Consider the following 22,500-nt stretch of genomic DNA (forward strand, 5'->3'; position numbering starts at 1 on the left):
ACAGCTATTTGATAAATTCAAAGAAAAACACATATCCCATGATGCCTCTGGGTCATGTGACCTACAAAGACCAATCAGTTAGAGACTACAGCCTGTATAAAAGCAGAGGAGGTGGCGCGTTTCCTTCTTCTTGAGAATCTCCCGAAAGAAGTAGTGCAGTAGTAAAATCAGAAGAAGAAGCAGCAGCGGTTCTGTAGATCTGGTAAGACCTTGTTGAGTTTAGCTAACATTATACTGAACTTTAAAAAGCAACTAGTTGATTAAGTGTGTTTAACTGTTGAGCGCAGGCGGCTAGCTAATGAACAAGATGGGTAGAGCTAGCAGAAGAAGCTACCTCACTGTTGTAGAGTGTGTTGCATTTTAAAGTTTTATTCTCATCTGTATTTATAAATATTGCAATCGAGGTCTGAACAGAGATTAGACATGTTTAGCGTAGCTAATTTAAAGTTAGCTATAGCATGACTGCTAACATTGACCCACGTGCTCCGGCCTGCTCATTCCTCACGCGAGGAGGTGTCGTGCTTCACTCATTTTCCCTGCCGTGCAACAACCAGATCCGTTTACCAGTTCCGGTACCCGACCAAAACCCCTTATTCATTACCAATCCTCAGCACACCTTCAGTTTAAGTCGTTAAATTCAAAGTTTATCTGCAGTGTTGCTGTAATCGTCAGGATTAGCATGTGGAACTAGCCTGATCTGACGGTTGTGCTCTACCTGCAGCTTCCAGTCTTTGCCGTCTCTGCAGTTATGGATCTGAACCCAGGACGCAGGTACGTTCTGCACGGCAGTCGCTCAACCCGGTCCAACACTCAGGCTCCTATCGAAGCCGGTCGTGCTCTGCTGTAGCAGCGGCCGGTCAACAGGAAGCCCAGATGAAATCTTTCACCGACGGTCGCTGTTCAGTTGAATAGTAACTGCTCCAGCAACATTTAGGGAAAGGACACATGGTATGTGTAGAGGTCAGATTGTGACGTCATATTTCCGTTCTGATCAGGTCTCGGTCAGCGCTGGGGGAACCACATGCAGGTCCAGGTGAGCCCCAGAACCAGCTGCTCTGGCTGACAGTCCAGGCTGTGATGATAAACTTGCCCTCACTGAGTATTGATCTGACTGAGTTTTTGTTTACTGAGCCTTAAGTCTCACAAAACACATGGAAGTGTGATTTATTAAAAAGCTGATCTAAGTGGTTTGTGTTTAGGTGATGACCCTGGGTGACATGGACATGAACTGGATGGAGACTGTACGATCCAGGTAATGTTTCTCAGCTCTGCAGCCTTTGGCTAACACAGCAGCATGCTATCCTAAGGATCTGAGCTACATGTGGCTCATGGTTCTCCAAATGCATGCGAGAACATTGGGTGGTCTTTGACTGCTGAGGCCCCTCTGCCTCCAGCAGCCACTCAACCGTCCTACAGGTCAGTAGACGGGTCAGAACCACTGACTCTTCTTCACTCTTTTTCAGAAGGGGTAAATGTTGGTGTACAGGTTGACTGGGAAGTGAGCGCTAGCTCTGCCCTCTAAAGGTATGAACCAAACCCTAACGTAATGTCTGGTCTATGATGACTCTAAAGTGAGCAGACTGTTGGATGAAGCTTGCGGATATGGGACTGAGATCAGACTTGATGATTAGTGCATTTAGATGATACTGTTTACCAAAACTAAAAATGACTGTTTCAGATGTTGGTGTGAGAAGATCACCATGGAGACCAGCTGCAGGCCAGGAGTTCAGAAAGCTGCTGCTTGATGAGAATGTGTGCAAAGAATCCATGACAAATGATTGTGAAACTGATGCTGTAAAACTGTCAGCTGTTGGGTTGGAATAAAAACCACTGAAAATACTTAATATGTCCATTTATTTGAATCTCTACATGCTTTAAAGATGTACAGAAACATGTGTAGCAATATTTACAGTAAGGCCACAGGAGGACAGGTGAATCACTCCAGTACTGGATGAGTTTATTGACCAATTCATACAGAGTTCACACTAAAAGCAGCTGCCACAGCTCACAGCACAGCCAGTATTGAAATTCATGCAGGATCAGTAACAAGTGGGAATCTCTATTTCAGAGTCCGGGGTGCTGCTGCCACTCCTGTCGCTGTACACGTCCCTGGAAACAACACACTTTCAGAATGCAAGCTTATTTTTCCTTTCAAATGAGCAGAAAAGTTGTGGGGTTACCGCAGAGACAGCCGGCAGCCTTTCTGTAGATAACCCTGGAGCTTCCCTGCAGCTGCCAGCAGCAGACCCAGGTACGGAGGAGACGGCTTGATGGGCCGAGACGTGAACTCTGGGTGGTACTGCACTCCAACGAAGTACGGGTGATCTGGAAGACCCAAGCTATTAGAACCTGGAACCAGACAGCTGGAGCTGACCCAACAAGTTTTAGGTTTTACCGTCAAGTTCTATGATCTCCATCCGCTCTCCTTCCACATCCTGTCCAACGAAGTGGAAGCCTTTGTCTTCAAAGTGACTCTTTAGCTCAGGGTTTACCTTAAAACAAGACAGTGTACTGTCAAAACTAATGGGCAATTTAAGTGCTTATTTAATAGAATATCACTCTATTAAACTGTCTATTCTGTTTATAGACAGTGTTTCCAGATTGGGCAAGTTTCCACCTGACCATTCAGATTGCTCAAAGTGTCTGCAATTTCAACGTTCAAAGACAAAAGTCGCATTTTATCCGACTTATGTCACCGATGCGAGACGTGTGTCAGAATAAGCCAGACGTGGTAAATCTGGATGGAAACTATGGCTGAAAATTATGCAAGTATGAAAGCAGTCTGTCAGTGAAGCATATCACAATCCCTCCAGTCCTGGCTCCAACTCCACAACCAGACTTCTCTACAGAAGCAGTGCTCTATAAAAGGCCATCGCCTACATTTTCTATCAGCTCCCTTTGTCTTACGATGTTGTGAGAATACAGTTGTCTCTGAATAATTAAAACTGATCCATAAAAGGCTCCTTCCAACATTACTTCCATAAGCAGTGTGTCATCTACAATCTTCTGCACGTGGGTTGCTTTGAGGTCAAACTGTTCAAGCAGAAGTCTGACTGCGGTTGAATTGAGGCAGCAGCATGAACAACCATGACAAAAAAATAAATAAATAAATCAGAATTGAGCATCAAGATCTACTGTGTGGATGTAGCATAAGGGTGTCACCCTTGAAAGTCTGGTAAACTCTGCTTGACTGGAGACCATAATTGTAACATTTGTTACATTTTCAGGTGGTGTAGTTAACCAAAACTTACCTCCTTACCTGTGGTGGCGCTGCACCAAGAACCAATGGTGCAACAACTAGACGTTCCGATCAGTGAAGACACCGAGTACAGCGTAAACAAAAACAGAGTGGCATCAGGTACTAGCAGCTGCAGAATTTTTCTTTCGTCTTTGGTAAAAGACATTGAGCCATTTCTCCTGCTAGCACTAGACTGGCACATTTGCATTGCTTGTCATTTACCCAGAATGCTCTGCACTGAAGCTCACTTCCTGCTTTGGAGCGGTCCACTTATACATTAGAACCACCCCAGAGTTCACTTCAACCAAACCCACATGTAGGTTTGTTGGCGGACCAGAGTTCACTTTTTTGGTTTTCATCAGAGTTTGGTTACACATTCACACCTCCCCAAACCAACTGGACGATCTAAGCAAACAGGGCTGGTGTGAATGCACCTTTAGCCTTCTTTCAGCCAGCTGACCACCAGAGTACAGCAGCTGGTAAAGGCCAAACAGCTACTCCACCTCATAGAAAAGACATAGTACAATAAAACTGCTGTGGTTTTTACCTCAAAGCGATGTCTGTGCCTCTCCTCCACATATTCTGCGTCTCCATAAAGTTTCCCTAGAAGACAGAGCAGTCATTAGCAACAGCAGCAATAATCAGCTACCCGACAACGAGTAATTAGAGGCTCCCTACGCATAATGCTGTTGCTGGTTTTGAAAATGGTCCGCCTCTTCCCCAGCCTCATGGTTCCGCCCATCTGCCCAGGGTTGTGCTCTGGCATGTCGATCACCTGAGAACATGACAGCCAACAATTAGTCCTATTCACAGGAGGCGAGGCAGCCAGAGATTACTGCTGAACAGGAGGAAGACCCACCACAGGATGTTTTGACTCTGGGTCGAACTCAGTGGAGTTAGCATCTACAAGTCACATAGAATGAGAGCTTATTGGGTTAGTTGCCATCTAGGTTGGTTAAAAGTTTGACTTTATAAAATGTGACACCACCAGTCATACCTGGCCAGCCCAGCACGTTCCTGGCATATTCACACACAGCCAGCTGCATTCCAAGACAGACGCCTGCAGAGGAACAACCAGTCAGAGTTCAATGCGTTTGGTTCTAATAAATCAGCGACACAGGATGGTCCAGTCAGTCAGTGACCTCTCACCTAGGAAGGGTTTCCTCTGCTTCCTTGCCCAGTTGATGGCGTGAATCTTCCCCTCAGTTCCTCTAACACCGAAACCCCCCGGAACAAGAACGCCACTAAACACAGGAGGACGTTAAATGTGCGTCCTTTAAACTTGGAAGCTGTGTGGACTGCAGATGAAACAGGAAACTCACTCAGCACTGCAGAGTTTCTGCCATGCGTCGTGGTACTTCACTGGTTCCTCCTGCAGGGTGGCTGGCTCCAGAGACGCCGAATCAATGTACTGAAAACAAGAGGCGCCATTTAGACAACAGTCCAGGCTGGGATTGAAATATCAGGTGCAACAATGAGGGGCTGTGTGAGATGTTTTACAGCAGGCTCTAGGAAAATCCAATTCAATCAAATATACTTTATTTGATTTGACTTTTGATCCTTGACCAATTCCTACGAACTTGGAGCCAAAATGGGGCGCCATGTTCACCTCAACATCAATCTGATGCTGCGATCCAGCTGTAGTCAGAACTGGGACGATCAACCTGAACCCAGCTCAGAGTTCCAACTTCCCAACTAGCTGGAACGCAGCACAGGAGTGAGAGGAAACTTTTCTGACTAAAGATTAAACTATCCTCACTAGTGTGTTTGAATACAGTAAGCTTCATGATATCCATGCATTTGAGCCAACCAGTGCAAACATCTAAACTTTAAGTGAACACATCAGCCTCATGTGATGACAGGCTCACCTTAACCTCCAGTCTGTGGCTGATGGCCAGAGCAGAATGTTCCAGAGCCTTAATAACCGAAGCATAGGAATCTGAGAACTTGGTGTACTTCCCCACCAGAGCTATGGAACACTGCTCCAGCAGTCTGTCGGACCTGCAACCACACCATCAGCATCAGCATACCACCCGACTCACTGAGGAACAGTGACCCAGACTCCTCCAGAACCCCCCACTGCCCACCTGTCTGACATCTCCTTCCACTTGGTGAGCATGGTCCTGGACTTGGTCTCGATGGGCATGTTGAGTCGGCTGCTCAGGTAGCCCACCACGCCCTGATCCTCCAGCAGAAGGGGGACTCTGTAAATGGACGAGACGTCATGGACGCAGATGACCTGCAGAGACGGAGACAGGAGAGGTTTAGAACCGTAGAGGAACACAGAGACTCAGGCCGTAGCGCTCCACCTACCTGTTGAGGCTCTACATGGCAGAACATGGAGATCTTCTCTTTCACTGAATTCTCCAGAGCGGTGGTGCAACGGCACATGATCTGGAAGAGGTGGAACAGCGGAGATGAGGCTGGACGTCCTCAGAAAGGATTAGACTACAACTGAATGCTAGAGAAGCTCATCCAGAGCTGGTTCAGTCACACTGGTTGACCTTTTATCTCTAAAACGTCCGTGTCAGTGTTGGACCTGCTGTTTTTGCTCTGACTAAATGACTGTTAATGAAGAACCTGCTGTCATCCTGAATCAGCACCGCTGGTCTACAACGCTTCAACTGTTCATGTAACGTTGGAGGTTTCAGTCATGGGACATCATTATGAAAATTTACGGCCATGTCTCGATGGCCATGTTGTTCTTTGACATGAACACAAGGCAATAAATCAATTTTAGAGATTAATTGAATTTCCTGCTTATAGGAATTTGATTTTTAGTGAAAAACATTTTTTTGCATTAGTCTGGCTTCTGTAGTCCATTGATAAGATGGAATTGACCACTCAAATCCATCAAGCTGGACTGCTGGGAGTCAATCTACCAATCAACCCAACATTCTGACTTATCCACTAGTAGCTTCGGCATCATTGGACTTGAACGACAAAATTGCTGCCAGAAATAAAAATGGCAGATTTGTGAAACTGGTTAGCTGGAAGTCCTTAACCTTGTTTGGCAGTTACACAGCAAATAGTGTAAATAACACCCTTCACCATTCACTCTGTTCTTATTAATTTTATTCATTTATCTTTTCACTTCATGTATACGTGTTTTGGCTCACTCGGTTATGTTAAGAAAATATTAATAAATCATGTAGGAGGTGGACTGAATGCCTTGTTCATCATTATGCACTACTTATTTTGTGCTAGTTTTCCTTCATCTTTATCTGTGTCACGCAGATGTGACTTGTGGTATGTGGTATACTAATTCCTGTAGTAATGCCCTTTTCTCTGAATATATATATATATATATATATATATATATATATATATATATATATATATATAATATACTGTAGGGCTGTGTAATAATATCGATTTTGCGATATATATCTATATTCTCTTTCCTAGAAAAAAAAATCGATATTCATCCGCAAGTATCGTAACATCCAACTGTCACCTTGCTCACTCACTGCTTGCTTTGCCGCGAGAGTGATTAGGTCATCAGGCTTAGAGTGATTCCTTCAGATGTTAAGTGTCAAGGTTAAAAAGGTATCAAACTATTCAGAGCAGGTACTTGGTGCACTTTATTTACTTTACAAATGGATGTAAGCTACAGTTTGTACTGGTTCAATTAAAAGAAACATGTTTTCTCACCACTTCTTTGATTCATTTTGTCCAGCTGTCGACTTTAAGTCTTTGTCCATGTCCAACCAGAGCCAGGTATTGTGTAGTTGGTGCTTTTAATCAGTTTTCAGTTAAATTAATTCAGTCCAACTCTATAACAGTCACAAAATGTCACCAAAATCACTCTGTCCCTCTAAAATCTTTCAGAAAATCGCAAGTGTATTGAATTGTACCGTTTGCTGAATATTGCAATATATATCGTATCTTGAGCAGAATACCGTGTATCGTATCGTGAGATTATTGTATCACTACAGCCCTAATATACTGTAATAGTTTGAAAAACATAACAGGGAATAGAGAAAACGGAATAAATTGAAAAAATATGACTGAAACAGAATATAAAGATATCTACGCTGCACCAGGAGAGACTAAATTAAACTCTTCTGCAGTTCAAGAGACTCCAAGTTTACAACAGAATGTGTTTAAGGGCCGAAAAAAATGGATTTTGGATGATATGTCCCCTTTAACAAAAGAAAGGGAGGAAAAAAAGAAAGCCGGCATTGAGACATTGGACTCTCTCTGACTTTAAAGCCTTCGAGAGTTTGGGGGTCATTATTAAAACAGACAACCAATGAGGAAGAAATCCAGTTCAACTTCAAATCAGAGCTGTAATGATTCATCAAATGAATAGAGTACCTTGATTAAGATTCCTCGAGGCAAATTACCTGCCTCCAAGCTTCGTTAAATTAGGTTTTAGCGCCATGTGTTGATTATTTATGTTGCACTACGCTCTTACTTCTGCCTATGTGATGAATACTAAGTGCTGTTAGCACAACGTAGTTTGACCTAACAACCTTTTCCCCCAGGCATATCCACTTTTAACTGGTTTTGTTTTATTTTATAAAATTTTTACTTAATTACTTGTCAGAATAATTGATAGATTACTAAAATAAATGTTTACACCAGCCCAACTTCAACCTTCTACTGTTGTACTGTAACCTGGACTCTTCTAATGGAGGACATGCTTCTGTAAACTCACCAGGTCAGGAGAAAGGCCCAGGCCCCTCAGCTCTCTCACGCTGTTCTGTGTTGGTTTAGTCTTCTGCTCTCCTGTTGCACTGGGCTGTCCACAACAAACACACACACACACACGCACACACACATACACACACGCACGCATGAGGAAGAAGCAGTGGGTTGTGTGAGCAGCAGGGTTCCTAATGAAATGGCGTGAGGTGGTTAGCGGTTTGCATCCTACCTGTGGTATCAGACTGACGTGGATGTTGCAGAAGTTCTCCCTCTTCACTTTAAACTGGAACTGCCTGAACGCCTCGATGAAGGGCATGCTCTCAATGTCGCCGACAGTTCCTCCAAGCTGCAAACGCAAACGGAGATCAGGGTTGACCCTCCCGACAGGCTTTTTAACTCCGGAGGCAGAAACAGTTATCCAAGTCCCCGCAATAAAACCCAAAAGCTGCAAATCGCAGAGTTTACCTCTATGACGCAGACTTGAGGCTCTGTTTCATCCCCGTCAACAGGAACTTTGGCCTGTTTCATCACCCACTCCTGGATGGCATCTGTAATGTGTGGCACCACTGGAAAACAAAGTGCAGCAGGAACATTAGTGTAGTGTAAAACATGGTGATCAGGAGCAACATGTTAATATTTCATAACCACAGACTGGTAGGAGTTAACATGAAGTTTTAACCAGGGCTGTCAATGTTAACTCATTTGTTTAATCTGAAAATTTCAATGCGTCAATATTGCGCAACAAAGATTAATCAAAATACCTAAAAGTCTTTTTGACATGGAGGGTTACCTTGTTCACAGAAGAACATTATGAACTGGACACATAGGGAGCGAAGAACAACAGCCAAATGTGAAAGTTCTTCACGACAGCAACAAAAGTTAAACAATTTTTAGTCTACGTGTTTCAGGTTTCACATGCAGGAATTCTGCTGGTCGCTCAGCCGGTTGAGGACAAGAGACTGTCGCCTCATTGCACAAGTTATTCAGCAAATGATGGAGAGGGACATTTCTAAATTAACATTTAAGAAAAAATGTCTTTCTTTAAACCTTCCTGAATACAAAAAACACAGAAAACTGAAAATCTTCAGATATGCTTGAGACAATAAAACATTTTCTTAAATATGTTTATTGAAAACATGCAGACAGTGGCAGTTTTTGATATGGGATTTATGGGCAGCTGCCCAGGGCGGCATCACAAAGGCTTGGGGCACAAAAATATCTAGAAAATAAAATACATCTCATCTGTCAGTTGAAAAAGCAGCTGAACAAGTTTTCTACTACCAATATGCATGTGTAGTGGAATAAGTTTCTCTTACTGCCTGTTTAGTACTGGTAGGCTACATTACCTGCTTTCTGCTGCTGCAAAAATAAAAAAAATCAGATAACTGCTTGAATTCTAATTAGATGGAGTGGGCAGAAGTAGAGGCTTGCCCATTCCTGCAAGAACCATGATTGTGTGCATATTTATATTTTAAGCTTTCAGAGTAAGGCACAGTGATTATTGAGAGCACTAGAGTCTGATTAGATATTTTTAATGGATTGACAGCAGCAGTTTTAACCCTGGACTCATTTACCCTGCACGGTCTTGCCCAGGTAGTCGCCCCTCCTCTCTTTGTTGATGACCGACTGGTAGATCTTCCCAGTTGTCAGGTTGTTGTCTTTTGTGAGCCGGATGTCAAGAAAGCGTTCGTAGTTACCCAGGTCCAGATCCACCTCGCCGCCATCGTCCAGCACAAACACTTCACCTGGACACGGACAACGTGAGACAACTGTACGCCACAGCGGTAAACTGCCGGGCCTGCAGACGTACCATGCTCGTACGGTGAGAAGGTTCCGGCGTCAATGTTGATGTACGGGTCAATCTTGATGGCGGTCACACGCAGGCCGCAGGACTTGAGGATGGTGCCCACACTGCTCGCGATGATCCCTTTGCCGATGCCTGAGATGACGCCGCCCGTTACTAGGATGTATTTCATCATGGTGCTTTACTGCCTGGAGACGGAATAACACACAGTTCTCATTCCAACGTGGTACTTTAAAAGTATCAGGCAAGCTCTGGTACACAACACCAACGACACAAAGTAAGTTTATTGAACATTAGACTGCGCAGACATTAGGTCAAGTGAGTGTTAATGCTGCTCAGGACGCCGTCTCAAGCTCAGAAGCACTAACTTGCTTTTAAAATAATATACTTTAATTTCATTAAATTATTTAGAACTTTTATCCATTTACCATTTTTTATACCAATCTATTAAAATATACCAGGAAAGCATCTTTCAGTTTTCTGCTATTTGCTTTGACAAAATTATAAAGTTTTTTTTTTTTTTTAAGTCTGCCACCCAATAAGTAAATGAATATCTGAATGCTCCTGGAGTACGTAAGGCAAAAGGTATTTAAGCGTCTTTATTCCCCACAAATTGAGGACAAAAGAATTAGCAAATACGATGTCTTTGATTTAGTGAGGTAAAGGTACAGTAATGCTTAACAATAGCGACTGAAAACTGGTGTTTAACTGATGAAGTAGGTGGGACTCGGTAAGCATTCAATATCTGAACTTTGAGTTGTACAGTTTTACTTGCTGCTGTTGTGCAGGGCTGCATTTTACAGTGCACTATAATGCACAAAATAATATTACGAAAATACGCTATTTGGAACAGTTGAGAACAGCGGACCTTCATAAACAAGTTTCACAGCCTTGATAAGTTGTATCTTGCTGCTCGTTCAGATGTAATCGTTTGTTTTGAGAAAAGTAACTTTTTTACTTATTCCCAGTCTCTCTTGCCGGTTAAGGTTTAATTAATTAATTAAAACCAAATAAAGCTCAATATAAAGGCAAGGAAAACGTTCTAAAACAAAAAATAATGCTGCTTAACCATAAAGATAAAGAAAAAATACCAACTACCGGATTCCTGGTCGATAACGCAGGAACTAAATTGATGCAGCATTTTCCCGGCATAAAGCTGGGCAGGCTTGGGGCGCTCGATTACGTTTGCGTCGCAGTCGTGAAGGGCGGAGAGTCACGCACTACAAAGAAAACGAGGCAAACCGCTCGCCCAAGTTAACCCTGTGGAGGAATATATCCCAGCAGGACCAACCTAATGCCGCCAGTACAATTAGCTTTTTGCTAAGCGTACACGTTAGCAATGCTTCACAGTAGCTCTATAGCGTCACATAGTGAGAAATGCTAAAACATTTGCGAAAAAACCGTTTAAGTCATAGAAGACAAAACGATAGCTCCGTCTGAAGTCTAGCAAACGAATTAGTGCAGTGTACACTGCTTTCAAATTAAGAAGCAAGTTAAAACACAGATCATTCCCACCAGCGTTACAAACTCTGCTGTGTTAAGAGAGGTGTAGCACATTTGATCAACTGTATGAATTACAATTGCCTACGCAATTTACGTATTTGGAAATATTTGTATTACTTTAACCGGATGCTTATCCCAAGTACATATTGTAACCTAACTTGATACAAGCTAACCAACAAACCTGTCTAGACTGCATCACATTTCAACTTACCGAATCCTCAACGATGGCGTCCTACTTTAAGAAATAAACAGCTACACAGAGGCCCAATAAACCTTTACCCGGCGAGTCAGTTTCACGTGCCAAATATTGACGTTTTTCGTAAAAGTGCCTCCTCATAGAGCCATCGACCCCCTCAGATTGTCTCAACACGTGTTAGAAGCACGATACTGGCTGCTACATCACTGATGACAGTCCTATGCTGCCTTCACGGCCACCTCGAAACTAACATTACACGAGGACGTTTTCTGAACACTTGTCCTGGTAGGGTTACTGTGGAAACGATTATAGTTCTTACTTCCGGTAGAAATAGGAGACGGACATGCCGTCTGCTGTCAGAGAGCTATTCAGAACAGAGGAGCGTAATTATGAGTTTAATCAGGAGCAGCGCCAGGAACACGTGGTTAAGTTTTGGAGCAGAATGACCGAGATTTTGCAGCACTGCTAGCTTCTCGTTTCTCTGAATAACGGACAGTAATAAAGAAGAGACAAACGGTGAAGCTCGACAATGTAAAATATCGGAACTACATAATATTAGCATGTGATGTGAATTTTATTTTTTTATTTGGATTTGAAAAAGAATAATAGTCCATTCGTGGCTATTGGTTTACATATTTTGATTGCGTTACCTAAATCTAAAAAGTTACACATTTAAAAAATTAAAGTGTCAAAATTCAGTTATATTTATATCGAAATAATCAGCTGATCTGAGTCTTTATAATTGTATTTGGGCCTGTAATGAATTTCTAATAGACAAAATTAAATATCCTCTGGCTGCTGCTGCAGCACATTTTTTAAGCTGTTACTTTTCTCCTCCAGTGACTAGGGCAGACTTAGTTACTTGTACTTATTACTTACCTAACAGAGGTTCTCATTCCATTCTCATTGCATGTGTTCATTCTCATTCTGTAACAGTCCCCAAATTTATTGGAGCCTGAAGAATAAATCTTATAATCCATTCACCTCAGAATTTACAACTTGGATCTTGGAATGACATTACACTAATTAAACTGTGTTACATTTAGAAGTCGCTACATCTATGGTATTTTTATTATCGTCCTTAGACTGTGACTAACCATTTTATATATCCAGATGCTAAAATGAACTGTGTTCAAGGAAATGTACAAGTGAGTTGCCGAGTTAACGAGTTCTAACGACAGCTTCTATCACCATGAGCCACACTGTATTTTCAGTTGGTGAAAAACATTTGACTTTCTTAGTTTTATTTTTAACTTATTTATTTTTAAATTAAGTCTTGTAGCCTCAAACAAAATACAAAATACATGTTGCTGTAGAATTTGTGTACATAGAACGCAGAGAAATACATCATGTTGCTAACAGTGCATAATTTGATCAGACAAATCCACTGGTTTAGTAGGAAACCATTCTCAGATATTAATTCAGAATTCCAAGGTGCAGTGAATACACCATAAAAAGGGAAGAGATGTTTACAAGACAGTGAGACACACCTGGTGCTTAACATTAAGATTTAATTAATGGACAGTTGTCACAACAGCCATTTAACTTGAAATGTTTTGACTTAACTGATTAATACTCTTCATTTTAAAAGAACAGTGATTTAGTTTGTTATGTCAGGCCATGCTAAACTTGGCATGTATCCCACCAAACTGGATAATATGAGAACATATTACCTGTTGAGAATGTTATTGAGCATGTGCAGCATGTGCAGAATGACATTCCTCCCTCAGATGGCTTTAAACAGGAGAGGAATCCAGCCTGTTCCAATCGTGCTTAGCCCTTCTGACCCCCCTTCTGTCTGTCTGTCTTCATCTTCCCTGAATTTATTTTTAGCATCAAGACATGTGGTTTATGAGTCTATATTACCATAATGTGGCTCCCATGTTTCCGTTTGGAGGGATTTCAGGCTAGCACTAGATGTCCTTATAAGTAGGTTCAAATGGTGTGAATACTTTTACAAACCAGTGTATGTTTAACCTAAAAATGTTTATAGGGTATACATTATTTTAAATCCCATAATAAATTTAAGTTGTTGGTATGTATATATAATTTGATACATATGCACGCTTTGATTTAGTAAACAGAGTCTTCATACCGAAGCTCTTAAAGTTGTAAAGGTTGCTGTATCCCACATTAGATGTTTATTTTTATTTGTAGATCTTGCAGTTGGCCACCAGATGTCGGTATTTCGCTGTCAATTCTGCCATCCAGCCCCGCCCACGCCTTATACTGCGTCACTCAGCATCTGTTTTTAACCTGTAGGGGGAGCTCTTGTCTTGGAATTCTGATGAGTACCTTTTGAGGAGATGGGTGGGGGGGGGGGAGTAGAATATTTGGCACGTATGAAACCCTTTTGTCTACTGATAATAAAAAAAGACGTGTTTGCTTTAAGCTGCAAAGATTCCACCAGCCTCTTACCTGCACTTAGTTCAGTGCCTGATACACTTTGAAGTATAATTATTTCTTTTACTAGAAGAGAATCAAAAATATCTAGCAGGGTTTATGAGAGTGAAAGTTGAAGTGGTCTTAATTCAATCACACCAAACAGAGTGGCTTTCAGCTGGGGCCGTGTATCTGCAGTCATAATGGGAGCCGTTGTTCAGAGGCGACAAAGCAAAGCTGAGTCGGTCCTGCTTCAGAGAGATGTGGGGCTAAAACACAGCGTTTCCTCCCTTTACTCCAGTCACTGCTCAATACTTCTCACTGCTTTGCTCCTTGTAATAAATGGCCACAGTTCAAAGTGGTTAGTTACAGTGTTGTGTGGAAAGGTCGGCAGTCCTGTGATGCCGATTGCTTTCCGCTCTCCTCATTGTTCTCGGTGAAATATGAAGTCCGGCCAGCGCCTGGGCTCGGCTGTACCATGGTGAGTTCAGGTCGTGCATAAAGAGCGCCCCGCTGATTGCTTGGCTCATCTTCAGCCGGGTTCACTGTGTCCACTGTGTGGGTGGGCATGAGCAAATTAAAATAACAAAATGATGGAACTAGCGGTGACTGATTGCTGACTCACAGAGCTCCAAAGCCGAGCATGTAACACCCAAACCTCCACTTGTTAGGCTGGAATACAGGAGGGAGGGGGCTTAATGAGAGTTTTAATTCATTTTTGACCCGAGCTGTGATTGAATTAAACTCCCACAGAAGGGCTGGATCCTCTACCGCACTAAAAGCCATTTCCTCCTATTAGAGATGGAGCAGGAGCCGCAGTCAGGGAGACCAGATGCTTGGAAATGCCAGTTTGTTTGTTTTTTTTTCCAACTTTGTTTAAAGAAAACAACACACTTCATGTTTCAGTAATTAATATATGGAAAGCTGTAAAAAATGAGTAAGCCTCATTTTTTAACCTCTCAGGCTATAAATTTATGTACATTTTTGAGAAACATTTGAGACTTACTGGCAGGTTTGGACTTTTTAAAGGTAGCTATAGGTTAAATATTGTCTTTGCTTTTGTAATTCGATAAATTATGTAAAAAAGGAGACCATATCATTCAATTTGGAAAATAATAAAATTAATATTATAGGGTTTTGGGTTTAGGAAGCTCATTGAAATCAGACAGTGTGATGTTGCACACTAATTTGTACAAAAAGTACTTTTAGTTAAATTTTTGTATAAAGATCTCAGTGCATTTTACAGTCAATCAGTAGAACAGCTTAATGTCACAGCTAAACATAGCAGTCTCTCCCTCCAGGATGTTGACATTTTTTTTTTTTTGTGGCCTAAAATTACTGATTTTATGACACCATTTTTCAAAATGTTGTGGTCAAAGTTGCAATCTTTTCCAGTTTTAGTGAGAAGTCAAGCTCAGTTTATTATTAAAATCAATAATAATAATAATAATAATAATAATAATAATAAAAACATTTTATCTAAAGGAATTCCAACAGATTTTATTGAGTGACCAACTTTGATAAGAACCAAGAATTCCTCAATGTCTGATCTTGAGTAGTTCTATACAAAAGCCAACAACAATGAAATTGAGGCTGCAGTATCCTAAGATGTATAACAACAGGGCTGCAGTAAAATATGGAACCATTAAAGAAACCATTTTAGAAAGGCAAGTGCAAAGACAAAGAACAGTATGTGGTTTGGTGGAGCCACGGTTCCCAAGAGAAATGCCTCCCCACCCCAAAGCCCCGCCCACTTTACACCTACTCCTAAACTTAGCTCTGTGACCGCCTACATTGGTAACGCAGAGGTATTGTTATTTTTATTATATGATGATGATATAAAACACAGCACTCTGTGTAGAACACACAGGGCTTAAAGTCAAAGGTCTACAGTCGGACAAGAACAGAAATAAACAGTTAGCCTTCCTTTGTTTTGGGTTTTAAATCACAGAGAGCAGCATCTCCAAAGGTCACTTGCCCTAAAGCAATTAGTGGATGAAATGAGTGTTGCAGCTGTGGGAGCTTACAGCAGAGGGATGGAGGTGGGATGGGGGAGGGGCTGATTACTTTGTCTAACACTGTGGGGATGATGTCTCTCTCTGCAGACTGTATCCTCTCCTTTCTGCAGATAAAGAAACCAAGGTGCTGTTTTTGTCTCTAATAGGTTGATTCAAACTATGAATATTGTGGGTCTGCTGATTGGAGGATCTGACTGTAGGTTCTCTGTCCTGGTTCAAAAGTGTTGGTGTTACCAGTCACTCTATTTGAGACTGACAATCACATTCCAAGTTTAGCTTATGTTTTTGCTTCTATATCCATTGATTATAAAATCTATCGATATTCTATTTTTTTTTATCTGAAACTTGAATGTTCACTAATGTCAACGTAAATGTTTATCTAGAAATCACATTTAAAACAACAAAAGTCCTACTGAAACACCTGACAAGTACAATGGAGAAAAAAACCCAGTGAAACTAAAGTAGTGGATGAATAACCTAAATACATTGATTTACAGCTAGAATGAACACAGTGGAGAAGGCTACTCTTGATGTTACTGCTTTTGAGGTTGTGGTTGAAAAAGTTGTGACCAGTTATTTTTTAATTTGGTTTTAGGTTTAATGCTTTGAAAAGTGTAATAGCCTCTGGTTTTGTATCCGTAGCACAGCCTGTTGTTTGTGCTATCTGCTTGAGTCTCCGCTGTACTCTGCCTCGCTACGCACTTCATCAGCGTTCACTCTAAGCCAACCATATAGACTAGGCAGCTTCTCCAGGAGGGTGAAAAATGAAAGAAAAGATTGCTAAAATGCAGTCAATTTAAGAATGTCTATTGGTGACCTGAAAAACTATGAAAAACAGTCATTTTCATCAGTCCAATCCTCTGGATGCTTCAGACAGAATAATGAAAAGTGGGCACTTTTGCTCACCCTAAGCTAAGGTAAGATACTTGCTGTTTCCAAAAGTCTAGCCTCCAGTTCAGACAGGAAGTACAGGGACAAGTAAGATATATTAATATCTTTCCCCTTCAATGAATAAATGCTGGAAAAATAGAGGCTAACACAGTTTGTAGCTAAGCTAACTGGATAATCACAAACCAGATCTACCTACCTCTTTTTGAGAAAAACTGGGTTACAAATTGACACCCCTGTCTTCTGTCTTTTTTTTTTTTTTGCTCACCTTGTTTGAAAATCTTTGTTATTTTTCTAGGCACCATGGTATCACTAGCTGTGTTTACATTACAAATGGATATCGGCAAATCTTTGCTGATATTCTGCAAATGTCAAAAAAACACAATTTTGCCACTGAAGTGTTTCTGTTAAAGTGGAGCTTTTTTGGTGCAATGATGATTTAACTCATGCTGTGTGGAACTGCTAGCACACAGCTGTAGGCCCACACTTCCTCCTCATACAGCCTGATCCCTCTATCCTGCTTTCATTTAGTGATTAATGGCATTACCTATTCCTCTGGCCTCTGACGTGTCAGTGGAACATCTAAGGTTTATTTGTGTTGCGCAGGTCATAGGAGCCATAAATCATCTGTCGTCCTGCAGTCACCAACTGAGACAAATGGAAATGAAGAATGAAGGCAGCACTGCAGGATCTTGTCCATATAAATATCCTTGTCTGCATGTGGAAGTCAGAATATCACACACACCATCCTTGGTCGGGTTGTTCCTGTGTGAGGTCAGCCTTGACAAAAACCTGCAGTTTGATAGTGTCCTTTTTCTTATTTAGGAAACCTTGACTAGGACTGTTGAAAATGTCCTCAGAACCTTGGCTTTGAGGCTGGTACGCTTCACAAACTGTACTACAGAGACCAGCCACACACTCTTGCCCTTTAGATAAATTGGTATAATTCTAAATGGTGGTTTGCAATCAGATGCTTGTTCAGTTCTAAAAATGTTAGTTTTAAGACAGGCATTACTTTAGGCAAAATCCAAACGATTGCTTTGTGTGATTTCCAGTGGGAAATCCTTCACATCTACTTGGATGGCATAATTGTTATGGGCAAAGGTTTACAATAAATGCTGCTGCAAACATCATTTAACTCAGATGTTTTTAAAAGTGTCTATTACTCTGGCCTAATGGTGAAACATAAAAGACCCAAAAACAAATTCAACATTGTCTAAAAGTCTTTAAAAAAATTAATCCAAAGAACCCAAAAAAACAAACAAAAAAAACAACAAAAAAATAAAACGGTCTTGAAATCTGGAATGGGTCAAGACTTTGGGACTCCACAGAAACACAGTGAGAAGCAAGAAATATCTAAAAGAAATAAATAAAAAATACTCTGACGATTGTGAGCTGAACAGGATGAAATACGGAACAGTATTAGTACTTTTGCATGACACTATCTTTGTCAGGTGGAGTCTTACATTTCTCCTGATTTGAGATTCAGATGTCTTCAGAACCACACAGCACCTAACTGTTTAGAGTGTCATAAAACTGGCTGGGTGGTAGATTGCGTATCAGATTTTGTGTTTTCCTGACATCATCCTTTCTGTGCTGCTGATGTGGGACACAGTCGCTCCAAGCTTAGCCTCTGATTTGCTCCTTGTGCCTATCTTTAACCAGTCATTGTTCCTCATGAGTCATCTAATTACCCAAACCAAATTTACCCAGAAGCAGGAGTGAAACTCTAGCTCAGGTTACAGTCACAGACACACAGAGATAGTTTGGAAGGTTTAGTAGTAAATGTGTACAGTGAGAAGATTCTTCCAAGTTAATAGTTGTGTTCCTGGATGGCCATCTGGTGATTGAGGTCGATTTTATAATGAAGTGAAAAAAGTTTGTTACTGGCAGAGGAGAAGATGGTGTTTCAGGAAGAGGTGAGTATAATCACAGTAGCTGAAGATGGGAGTGGTGGGGAGGGGGAGAGGTAGTCCTGCTTGTAGTTGCAGAGCAGTGAATGTTGGAGTGGAACATTCAGCCCTCCAACATTCAGAGTGGTGAATGTTGGAGGGTGGACAGGCAGGTGAGGGAGCCTTGGGAAATCCAGGAAGATGGTTCCATGGGACCGAGGGGATTCATGGATGTAAACCTGAGAATTCTCCAAACAGACACTGGGAGTGAAGAAGCAGATGAATGGAGTCCAGCAGCAGAACATCAACAAAGCAAAGGAACATTCTGTAGAAGAGAGAGAGCGAAGCTGAGTGTCAGAACTTGAGGAGTTCTGCCATGCCAAATGTGCACAAACCTTTGTCTATATCCTGCAAATGTTGCAAAACACAATCCTACAATTGCGGAATTTCTATCAAATAAGAAATGCAATTAAAATTACACTTGCAGAAGTTTGTTCATGCAATAAGTCATTAAAAACCATGGAGGCAACAGATATAAACATGAGATATGGTTCAGCCATGTCAGTAGTGCTCATGAGCCATCAGAGAAAACGTTGGCGTCTCATTGAGGTGTTGGAATGGAAAGTCTCTTATACTTGGGAGCAGTTACATTTGCAATGTTTTGAGGAAATTGTAGTTGGTGTTTTTACAGAGAGTTTTGGATTCAACACTTTCAAATGATAAACTTAAGTTCTGATGAATTTTGCGGTGCTGTGAGAGCTCAGGTGGAGCCAGCTGCACGTTGTCTAAGGATATCGGTGCCTACAAATAAACTTGTTGCTGTTGGTTACAAATTGTGTGATGCAAAAGTAAGTGTATCCGTTGCAGTTTTGCAATTTCGAAACGACTCAGACCAACTCATCCTAGCATAAAATATTTTTAATTGAAAGATATTAGGTTTCTCTCCCCCCCAAAATTGTTCTGTTTCCATTAAGCAAATTTATTTTCCTAATTCCTATTTGCACAATTTTATGATCAATGCAAACACAGCGATTGAAGCCTGACTACAATTCCCTTCATCTAACTTACTTTTACTCATATTTAAATTTCTAATTAATATGTATCTTTCATGTACATATTTATTAAATCCAAGAAAATATGTTCTGTGGTTTCCATTTGGCCTCAATGAACACAGCAACCGGTAGCATGTTGGTTCATTATTTTAAGAGTGCTGTGTTACCAAATCTCATAGTTGACATAATATCTTCTTTTTAAATTCAAATACAATACATTTACTGAATTTCCCAACTTTCCTTTTGGTACTACAATAAAATCTAGCATGGTCTCCTCTTTCCTTCCTGCTCCTCCTGAAGCTCCTCCCAATTGACCCCAACGACCTCCAACTGGAGGACACACCTGCTGGCCACACCCCGTAATGAGACCCAGATATTAGAAACTCATCAGTGGATCTAGTCGTTAATTTTGGTAAAACAAAAATAAAAGTTTTAATTAATCAGAAAATGAAATGGGAGAAAGAAACAAGAGGCCTTCGTTTTATAAAATCTAAAAGAAAACAGGAGAAATGAGAAGTAAAGGGAGGACGAGGAGAGACGAGACGATTGTTTCTCGTATCAGATTTGGATACTCTGAGTTCAATAGCACTGTTTTTATTTCAGGAAAACATCTCAGTTGTAAGTGTGACGATTGTGGAATTGATGAGACAATAGAACATGTTACGTTATTCTGTCAAAATTATGAGGAAGAAAGAAAACAATTAATTCAAAACTTAAATAGAATCAAAGTTAAACTGAATTTAATTGATTTATTTAGAAATAACCCGAAAGGTAAAACTGATCAGCTATTTCTTTATCTTATAATAACACAGGTATGTAATAGAATTTAATTTTGAGTGACATTCTGGTCCACACTCCATACCAGACGGTGGCGGTAATGCACCAGTTTCATTGTTTGCCTACTGCCAAAAAACATCCAAGAAGATGAAGCCCCAGGATGCACCAACCTTCACACATCCTTCAGTGAATCAGCCTGTGAAGGACTAACTTTAAGACCACTTTGGCACATTTACCCAAACTAAGAGATCTCACCATTTACCTCAAACTAGTAGATCTTCAGCTCAAGCGCAGAGTGATGTAAGAAGCAGTTATTTGTGTTTGGCTTGTGGAGGAGGTCTGATATTACCAATCTCCCTTCAGCCACCACAGAAAGAAAAACCTAATTTACAATTTCACCCTGAATCCTCTCCTCTCCTGTAATCCGTTCCTCATCATGTGTCCATGTTGGGTTTCAACAGCATTCGTCTCTTTATGAGAATTATTCACGCATTAACCCATCAGCAGCAGTCTGCTGACCGATCCTGGAGGAGCCCATGTGAGGCTGCTCTTACAGGAACCCTGGATGGGTTGTGTAATTGTCTGTTATATAACTAAGTGAATGAGGCAGAGATATGTCTAAAATGGATGGGTGGCACAGAGGAACACTGGGGGGGGGATTCGGTTTTAGTTTGTGTTTTATGGTGTGAAAGATGAACAGACAATTGCTGTAAATAATATGATAAATAATATGAAGAAGTGATGCGCAGCAGAGGAATAAGATGTGGAGGCACGGTGTGACAGCATGACTCATCACAGCTGATGGAGGCGTGGCCTGTGTGTGAAGAGCCTGTTTATGAAAAACTAAACTACACGGAATAATGGACTCATTGTCTACATTTAATCTCTCCTTGTAATTATTTTAAATTGAATAAAAAATAAAACTTCCACCTATATGGAAACATTTCAACCAAAACATCATAGGATCCTTACCAAGAGAAGTAAATATCAGTCTAAATCAGAAATACATAACTACTCCTAAACCCTAAACCCTAAACCTAACCCTAAGACATTGGGACTCTCTCTCTCTCTCTCTCTCTCTCACTCTCTCTCTCTTTATAAAAATATACAAGATATTTTGTAGATATGTGTTGTGCAACAACAGGTTTGGGTTGGCTATGAATCACTATTAATAAGTGCTAAATACAATTATTAATAAAGTTTAACAAGTTATGGCGCCACATATTTCTCAGGAAATAATCTAAACAGCTCTCAGTCTCTGTCAGTTATTGTTTTATGAATACCTGCCTGCTGAGGTGTGTTATTAAATAACTGAGGGAGTGAGTTTGTCCCTAGATGTTCCCAAACAGAATAAACAGACAACTTCTCTCAAGAATATAAGAATTTATGAACAAAAAACTTCCATTGGGAGCTTATACGTATAAAATTGGGGAAACGTTCTGCAATGAGCTCCGATCATTCTTTTGAAGACACACATAGATTTCTCATTATATCAGTGTTTCCATTACAAATGTGCACAAAACTTTGTGGGTATTCCACTCATGTCAAAAACACATAATTTTGCTTTTGGTGCTTCTATTGAATAAGAACTGCAATTTAAAAAAATCATGGGAATAAGCTTGTTCATGCATTCATAAGTCATTTACGAAACATGCATCAGCATCATTATCATAATCCCACCACTTCCTGTTTTCTTCTTTGTCTTTTCCACCAGCAGTAACATCTGGCTGTTGATCATGTGACTTGCGTGATGCAAAAAGTGTGTTTCCATTGCTCTTTTTCAAAATGCGCTAACTTCGTCACAGCTGAAAAACCATTTCATCCCAAAATAAAAAAAACATTTTATGAAAAATAAGAGTCTACTTACAAATTACAAATTTATTTTTGTAATTCCATTTTGCACAATTTTATGGTGAATGGAAACACAGCTAGTGACACCTCTAAAGTGACCTCTGTAGTGACCATGTGATTGGTCAGGTTATCATACTGAACCCTGGTACCTGGCAGACATCCCACTGGACTCCTAACAGCTGTTGCTCCAGTCAACTGACTGTAAAATAAGTTAAACTGGTGAAAGTTATTTTTTGTCCCTTCTCC

At 40.8% G+C, this 22,500-nt stretch overlaps 1 protein-coding gene and 1 long non-coding RNA gene across 6 annotated transcripts; one reads left to right on the top strand and one right to left on the bottom strand.

Moving 5' to 3' along the window:
• Positions 1-48: 48 nt before the first annotated feature.
• Positions 49-1,839, top strand: LOC106936682 (uncharacterized). 2 transcript variants are annotated; one of them, XR_001422190.1, is made up of 6 exons: positions 49-202; positions 722-771; positions 996-1,033; positions 1,200-1,252; positions 1,464-1,524; positions 1,679-1,839. It is a non-coding gene; the product is annotated as an uncharacterized LOC106936682 (long non-coding RNA). The 2 variants fall into 2 exon arrangements; XR_001422189.1 differs by having other exon boundaries at positions 1,200-1,524.
• Positions 1,840-1,928: 89 nt separating this feature from the next.
• On the bottom strand, positions 1,929-16,965 carry LOC106936680 (CTP synthase 1). Of its 4 annotated transcripts, XM_015017820.1 has the most exons (19): positions 11,412-11,711; positions 10,526-10,532; positions 9,702-9,883; positions 9,466-9,636; positions 8,357-8,457; positions 8,121-8,237; positions 7,902-7,985; positions 5,552-5,632; positions 5,326-5,477; positions 5,107-5,239; positions 4,561-4,649; positions 4,388-4,482; positions 4,236-4,298; positions 4,098-4,141; positions 3,917-4,013; positions 3,786-3,841; positions 2,396-2,492; positions 2,181-2,325; positions 1,929-2,109 (listed from the first exon to the last, which is right to left on the bottom strand). In XM_015017820.1, exons 3-19 carry the CDS (start codon positions 9,868-9,870, stop codon positions 2,040-2,042), a joined length of 1,764 nt encoding a protein of 587 aa, XP_014873306.1. In that variant the 5' UTR covers positions 9,871-9,883; positions 10,526-10,532; positions 11,412-11,711; the 3' UTR covers positions 1,929-2,039. The 4 variants fall into 4 exon arrangements, with proteins under 4 accessions (XP_014873306.1, XP_014873307.1, XP_014873304.1 ...); XM_015017821.1 differs by lacking the exons at positions 10,526-10,532; positions 11,412-11,711 and adding an exon at positions 16,951-16,965; XM_015017818.1 differs by lacking the exon at positions 10,526-10,532 and having other exon boundaries at positions 11,410-11,710.
• Between the last annotated feature and the right edge of the window lie 5,535 nt (positions 16,966-22,500).

Source organism: Poecilia latipinna, unplaced genomic scaffold (genome assembly GCF_001443285.1).
Source record: "Poecilia latipinna isolate Pla-1442-1.1 unplaced genomic scaffold, P_latipinna-1.0 Scaffold2195, whole genome shotgun sequence".
Lineage (NCBI taxonomy): Eukaryota > Metazoa > Chordata > Actinopteri > Cyprinodontiformes > Poeciliidae > Poecilia > Poecilia latipinna.

Coding starts and splice junctions, on each gene's coding strand:
- LOC106936680 (XM_015017821.1), bottom strand. CDS start 9,870: ATGATGAAATACATCCTAGTAACGGGCGGCGTCATCTCAGGCATCGGC. Junction 9,637..9,701: donor CTTCTCACCGTACGAGCATG/GTACGTCTGCAG, acceptor GTCCGTGTCCAG/GTGAAGTGTTTGTGCTGGAC. Junction 5,633..7,901: donor TGGGCCTTTCTCCTGACCTG/GTGAGTTTACAG, acceptor CACCTCTTCCAG/ATCATGTGCCGTTGCACCAC.